The 7,175-nt window shown below is 42.5% G+C and overlaps 1 protein-coding gene across 1 annotated transcript in view; it reads left to right on the plus strand.

Annotated features, from left to right (window-relative positions):
• Supv3l1 (suppressor of var1, 3-like 1 (S. cerevisiae)) overlaps nt 1-2,567 on the plus strand; it is a 23,090-nt gene extending 20,523 nt beyond the window's left edge. The window contains exons 14-15 of the mRNA XM_013017151.1: nt 829-977; nt 2,136-2,567. Of these exons, the coding sequence (XP_012872605.1) occupies nt 829-977; nt 2,136-2,547 (561 nt within the window). The 3' untranslated portion in view covers nt 2,548-2,567. The remainder of the gene's footprint in view (nt 1-828; nt 978-2,135) is intronic.
• Nucleotides 2,568-7,175: the final 4,608 nt, after the last annotated feature.

The raw sequence follows: 7,175 nt of genomic DNA on the forward strand, positions 1-7,175 counted from the left end.
TTTTTTTTTGGGTAGGTCATGGGGCTTGAACTCTGAGCCTGAGTGCTGTCCCTCAGCTCTTCAGCTCAAGGTGAGCGCTCTACCACTTGAGCTATAGCACCACTTCTGGTTTTCTGGTGGTTTATTGGAGATCCTCAGATCTAGCCTCCTGAGTAGCTAGGATTACAGGTGGGAGCCATTGGTGCCTGGCTCCTGTGAACTTTTTACTTGAGTCATCCTCCGTCTGCAGTCCTCTAGTTCTGTCTACTGAGAAGCTAGGATTATACCTGGCAGTTTTTATACATCTTCTGATGCACATATTATGCTTGCCTAGCATGCATGAAGCCCTGGGCTCAATTCCTCAGTACCACATAAAAAGCGAGAGGAAGTGGCGCTGTGCTCAAGCAGTAGTAGAGCGCTCGCCTTGAGCTGAAGAGTGTGAGGACAGCGCCCAAGCCCAGAGTTCAAGCCCCACGACCAACAACAACAACAAAAATTCTATCTCTCACAGAAAGAAAAAGCTAGAAATGGTGCTGTGGCTCAAGTGGTAGAGTGATAGCCTTGAGCTCAGAGAGGCTCAGGGACAGTACCCAGGCTCTGAGTTCAAGCCCCAGAACTGGCAAAAACAGCAACGAAAAAGCCAAGTGATAGCATGAGGCTGAGTTTAAGTCCCGGTCCTAGCACAACAGCTACCATGACAAAAAATAGAGAAAAGTGTCAAGCAGGAAAGTAACAAACCTTTCTGTTTAAATACTCTCACAATTAACATTAATGTTTTGCATCTTTCCTTTCTAATCATAGACTTAAAGGAATTTTAATTCTTCTACTGAGTTCTAGCTTTTCTGTCAGTTTGCCAGGCAGTTTAGCAGAAATCAGCCACTGACCTTTGCATGGTTACGCCGATACATCAAATGGCCTTTACTTCCACCTAAAAATATTAAGGACCTTATGGATCTTGAAGCTGTCCATGATGTTTTGGATCTTTACCTGTGGCTGAGGTACCACACTTTTTCCTTTATATGCTCTAATTTTATTAGTAGGGCAAACTAGGGTTTTATGTCCTTTCAACTAGGTACATATTTGCAAGTAAAGCATTTTCTTTTTTTTTTTTTAGTATAGGTAGGAACAAAAGCTTTATTTCTCTCCCATGAAGAGCACAGTTACAATCTGCAGGGGAAGTAATAGGTTAGGGAATCCACAGGGACCAGCCTGGGAAGTATTCTCAACTGCCCCTGTCCTCTGTAGGACACAGGTATATTGAATGGTTAATCAAAAGCAGAATATGGAGAGACAGTTAACTAATCATATGCCAGTCTCCACCTCTTCAGGATAGGATGGAACTGAACAGAGTGACCTGAAATTTATTAACTTAATCCCAGAGGTGGGGGGCTCCTTCAATCATATGTTCCCATCCAATACCCTGAACTGACTAGTCCCATGTTTGGAGTTTGGCAGAAAGCATTTAAGTTTTAACTTATACTCATTCCAAAAAAAGCCTTCAGGAGTCTTTGAGATTCCTTTTCAGATAGCCAAGTGAAAGGTTCCAACCTTGTACTTAGAGTGATTCTTAAACCAAAAGCATCACTGCCACCTTGGAACTTTATAGAACTGAAGAATCAAAGGCCCCTCCCAGACTTTTTTTGTTGTTGTTGGTCGTGGGGCCTGAACTCTGGGCCTGGGCGCTGTCCCTCAGCTCTTCAGCTCAAGGCTAGCACTCTACCACTTGAGCCACAGCGCCATTTCCAGCTTTTTTTGCTTATGTGGTGCTGAGGAATTGAACCCAGGATCTCATGCATGCAAGGCAAGCACTCTACCATGAGCCACCTTCCCAGCCCTCTTCCCAGACTTAATTATATTGTACATTAACAAGCTCTTCAGGCTATTGACTTGTACCTTAAAATTTGAGAACCTGTGCTTTGGAGAGGCTTCTTAAAGGAGGGGCATGGCCCCCTTGGAGATCATATCACAATTACCTGAGATAGAGCACTCACCCACTCTATTAATTAATCCTCAGATGTGTTAGGGAAAAAATACAGGTTAGCCATTGGACAGAGTGTGCAGAAAGAATGTTTGGAATCTTAGTAGTGTCAAAAATGTAGGTATATTGCTGAGTTCCTTCAAAGCTGTTACTATAATGTATTGTGTCCTTTTCCCAGCTACCGATTTATGGATATGTTTCCAGATGGCAGCGTTGTTCGAGACCTCCAGAAAGAACTAGATAAGATTATCCAAGATGGTGTGCACAACATCACCAAACTGATTAAAATCTCTGAGTCACGGAAGCTATTGAATTTGGAGAGCTTGTCGGGAACCTTGAAGAACCAATCAAGAAGGTTACGCAGCACCAAAACTACAGTAGGCAAAGCTGCTGAGCCTCCCAGCACCAGTGCCAGCGAGATCTCCCTGGCTTCCAGGCTGGTGAAACAAGGACTCCTCACTCCAGACATGCTGAAGCAGCTTGAGAAAGAGTGGCTGACTCAGCAAACTGAACAGAATAAAGAAAGAACTGAGCCTGGACTTAACTCAAAAGGGTCAAGAAGGAAGAAGAAGGAACCCAATTCTGAATAGATTTTTTTGTTTTTTAGTTTTTACAAATAAAAAAACTTTTAAATCCTTTTGCTCATAGGAATTACTGCCTGCGATAGTATTGTGCATTTTATACTAGTTTTTTTTTCACAGAAAAATGAACCTTTAAGGATGATTAAACTGAGCTGGACACTGATTGTTCTTGCCTATGATCCTAGCTACTCAAGAGGCTAAGATCTGAGGATGGCAGTTTGAAGCCAGGCTGGGCAGACAAACCTGTAAGACTTTTTTCTCCTAATAATGGGTAAAAAGCTGGAAGTAGAGGTTTGGTGGTACAGCTCCAGTTGGATCAAAAAAGCCAAATGAGCTTAAAGCCCTGAGTTCAAGACTAGGACATGTATACATACATTCAAAAAATGTGACTAGGGCCTGGGAATGTGGCTTAGTGGTTGAGTGCATACTTAACATGCATGAAACCCTGGGTTGAATTCCTCAGCACCACATAAATAGCAAAAGCCAGAAGTGGTGCTGTGGCTCAAGTGGTAGAGTGCTAGCCTTGAGCAAAAGAAGCCCAGGGAGGGCTGGGAAGGTGGCTCAGTGGTAGAGCGCTTGCCTTGCATGCCTGAGGCCCTGGGTTCGATTCCCCAGCACCACATAAGCAAAAAGAAAAAAGCCGGAAATGGCACTATGGCTCAAGTGGTAGAGCGCTAGCCTTGAGCTGAAACGCTGAGGGACAGCGCCCAGGCCCAGAGTTCAGACCTCATGACCAGACCCAAAAAAAAAAAAAGCCCAGGGACAGTGACTAGGCCCTGAGTTCAAGCCCCAGGACTGGCACATACACACACAAAAAAATGTAACCAAACTACTCTTCCAACATTAAAAAGATACTGCAATGGTGAGCCACTGGTGGCTCATGCCTGTAACCCTAGCTACTCAGGTTGAGATCTGAGGATCATGGTTTGAAGCCTTCCAGGTTTCAAAGGAAAGTCCAGGAGACTCTTCTCTGCATTAAACTACCAAAAAGCTAGAAGTGGGGCTGTGGTTCAAGTGGTAGAATGCTAGCCTTGAAGAAAAAAGCTCAGAGATAGTGCCCAGGCCCTAAGTTCAAGCCCCAGCACTAACACCAAAAAACAAACAAAAAGGAATCTAAATCTAAGGACCAGAGACCAGAGGAATTCACCTATTATACTGATGCACTCTAGCAGACATTCTTATCAAGGAAAAAATAAATTTAAAAATATTTTTTAGGGCGGGCAAGGTGGCTCAGTGGTGGAGTGCTTGCCTTGCATGCATGAGGCCCTGGGTTTGATTCCTCCAGCACCACATAAACAGAAAAGCTGGAAGTGGCATTGTGGCTCAAGTGGTAAAGTGCCAGCCTTGAGAGGAAGAGCTGAGGGACAGTGCCCCGGCCCAGAGTTCAGGCCCTATGACTGACAAAAATAAATAAATATGTATATGAAAGAGCATTGTTTTAGAGATTTTATTCATGTAAAATAGTACTAAGACACTGTACTTCCATGCTTATAAGCATGGAAATGAAATCGGTTTGGTAAGTTGGACGCATTTCCTGCTCCGTGGATGGAATTCTTAGGCAAAAATTGGTCTGTTGTACTCATGTATCAGAGGCTACTTTAAGAGCTGAAGAGACACCCTCATGGAGCTCCTATTTTGGTAGGGGAGACAAGTTAACAAGTTAAATACTGCAGCTACTTGATAAGAAAGGTGTCTCTCATTCACTGCTGTATCTAGTGTCTGGATTATAGCAAAGCACATACAGTCTTGGAATGAATGGATAGGATTGTAGAGGTAAATGGTAGAAGTAGACTAAGGAGAGTGATAAGTAGTACAGTGAGCTGTTTTCCATGGCATGGTCATCCCTGTCCAAAGGTCAGCCTGATGAATATAGTGACCTCTATTTGTCCAACAAGGTTTTGAACCCTGGTTAGGAAAAACAGGTAACAAGAGTTAAAAGGTGTCAGCTTTGGTGTTGGACAGCCTTTCTATCACTGGTAGCCTTATAACCTTGTCCTCATTGGCCTTGGTCTCTGCCTCTGAAGGTGGACAATTTGTGTCTCCTCAGTTCTTGGAGAGATTAAATAGGATGGTGTACTTACTTAGTCCATGGTCTGGTACACAAAGTGTTGTATAAATGAACCAGAAGGTTTAGGTCTATTCTGGCTGTGAAATGAACTCTCAGGTCATACCAAAAGCTGAGTTAATTCTAGCAACTGTTAGATTGAGGCTGACTCCTCCAAAGGAGAGATTACATGTGATTTGGATCAAATTGGACCAAAGAACAGAGCCAAATTTGCCAAGATTTTTTCCTTTGTTAGTTCAGAATAAGGATGACATTTCCTCTAATGGTGATTAGTCTTTATTCTTTAGACCTTGCTTTTGTGGGCATAAAGGCTGAACAGGTGGAACTGACTGTTTCCCTTGGCCATGGATAAAGGGTGGTGAAGTTCCAAGAAGGCTGTACTTCATTTGCTACCCTCTATTCAGACAACTCCGGCTTCTGGAATTAGCTGTTGTCAGGCTGAGGCTGTGACTCAGCAATAGAGTGCTTGTCTAGTATGAGCAAGGACCTAGATTTGATACCTAGCAAAAGACTTGCTTTTCTCTGTGACTTACAAAATAACAGGCAGCCATTCTTGCCCAGGTAGTCTCACAAAATGCCCATAAATGGAACTGGAGAGCAGATTTTGTCCCATTATATCTAAGACATATGACTTTAAGGAGTATTATTGTTCATTCTCCCTTTTTTTTTCAGTTGGGGGCTGGAGTTGGTGAAATGGGAAAAGAAACGAAGCTCTTACAAACTTGGGCAAGTTAAAAGTTTGTAAAGCCTCAGGTAAGGGAGGTGGTGGTAGAGCTATAATGGAAAGCTGCTTGAGCACTTAGCTAAAGAATGTTGAGGAACAGTGATAAATAGTTTGCTCTTTAACCCTTTGGGGACAGGAGGGCAGTGAGGTTAAGCAGAAGATACAAAAACAAGATAACCTCTGGGGAGACAAAACAGGAAAAACAGAACTGGAGTGACCCTGGATATATCGGCGGTGGGCTTAAAATTGTAATCATGCAAGCAGCTTTGCCTTCTGTATCTGTGTAAGTTTGACATGTCATCCTTTGGGTGGGCTCTGCTGGTTTACTTCCAGTTATATATTGCATTATAGTTATGCTTTTCCCTTTTCTAAAACCCAGCACTTCTCCCACCCCAATGTGGTCTTCTAATAGGTTTTGAAATGCCTGCCTGAAAGCTCATTGTGGATTGGTGTGATCAATGTGAAGTGGGGCTGAGGAGGCTCACTTCAGATCTGTCACTATGCACTTGGATAACTTCAAGAAATGTGGTTAGAACATAATTGGCCAGCAGTAATAGCCAATGATTTTAATTATTTGTATATTAATTATATCTGTGGAAGAGTACAAAGCTACAAATGGGCACTGGAACATTTTTCCAGTAGCATTGGAAAAATGACTTACTATGAATCACAGATAGACAAAATGATCATCACATACTATAAAAGTTTCTTGTGCCCAGAACCAGGACTTTTAATTCTAATGCAGCCGTTCTGTGTGTGTCAAACTCAAGCCTATTATGATAAAATGAAAAGTCGCAGTTTCCTACTACTGGCAAATGAGTCATGCTGAGATACTCTTCCTCTTTCAGAGCTTTAGAATATAATTAACCTGAACAGAGATTGTAATGTTTATACACATTTCTGGGTGATTACTGTTCTCTAAAACATCTATCATTGAAGACAGTGGGGCAGTTTTATACACAATTGAAAAATAATAGCTGCCTTTATGAGCAAAATAATGTTAGAGAAAAAAAACTTTTTTTTTTTTTTTTTGTAAAGCAACCCATGATCCTCCATTCTTTTGTTTGATTGGTTGTCGGTCCTGGGGCTTGAACTTAGAGCCTACGTGCCCTGAGCACTTTTGCTCAATGCTAGCAGTGCTACCACTTGGAGCCACAGAACCACTTTCACTTTTCTGGTGGTTAATTGGAGATAGAGTCTCAAACACCTGCCCAGGTTGGCTTTGAACCTTGATCCTCAGATCTCAGCCTCCTGAGTAGCTAGGATTATAAGCATAAGCCACCAGTTCCTGCCATGCTTTTGTTTTTTGCTTTTTTGTTTTTTTGTTTTGCCAGTCCTGGGGCTTGAACTCAGGGCCTGGGCACTGTCCCTAAGCTTCTTTTGTTCAAGGCTCACACTCTACCACTTGAGCCACAGAGGCACTTCTGGGTTTTTTTTTTTTTTTTTTTTTTTGTGGTGCTGAGGAATTGATCCCAGGGCTTCACGCATGCTAGGCAAGCACTCTACAACTGAGCCACATTCTCAGCCCCAGCATATTTGTTTTTTGAACAGGGTCTTGCAATTTTTCCCAGGCTAGCCTCAAACTTGAGATGCTCCTTTCCTACTCCTGAATAGCTGGAATTAGCAAAAAGAAGAAAGAGTCTGGACTGAGGGTAAATGGCTCAAGTACTTGCTTAGCAAACACAGGGCTCCAAATCCAATCCCTAGTATTGCAAAAGAAAAAATGTAGAAGAGGATTAACTTTTTTGTTTTTTGGTCAGTGCTAGAGTTTGAACTTAGTCTAGCATTTGCAAAGCAAATATTGTATCCGCCAGTGAGCCATATTTCCAATACTTTTTGGCACTAGTT

Source organism: Dipodomys ordii, unplaced genomic scaffold (genome assembly GCF_000151885.1).
Source record: "Dipodomys ordii isolate 6190 unplaced genomic scaffold, Dord_2.0 Scaffold34, whole genome shotgun sequence".
NCBI lineage: Eukaryota > Metazoa > Chordata > Mammalia > Rodentia > Heteromyidae > Dipodomys > Dipodomys ordii.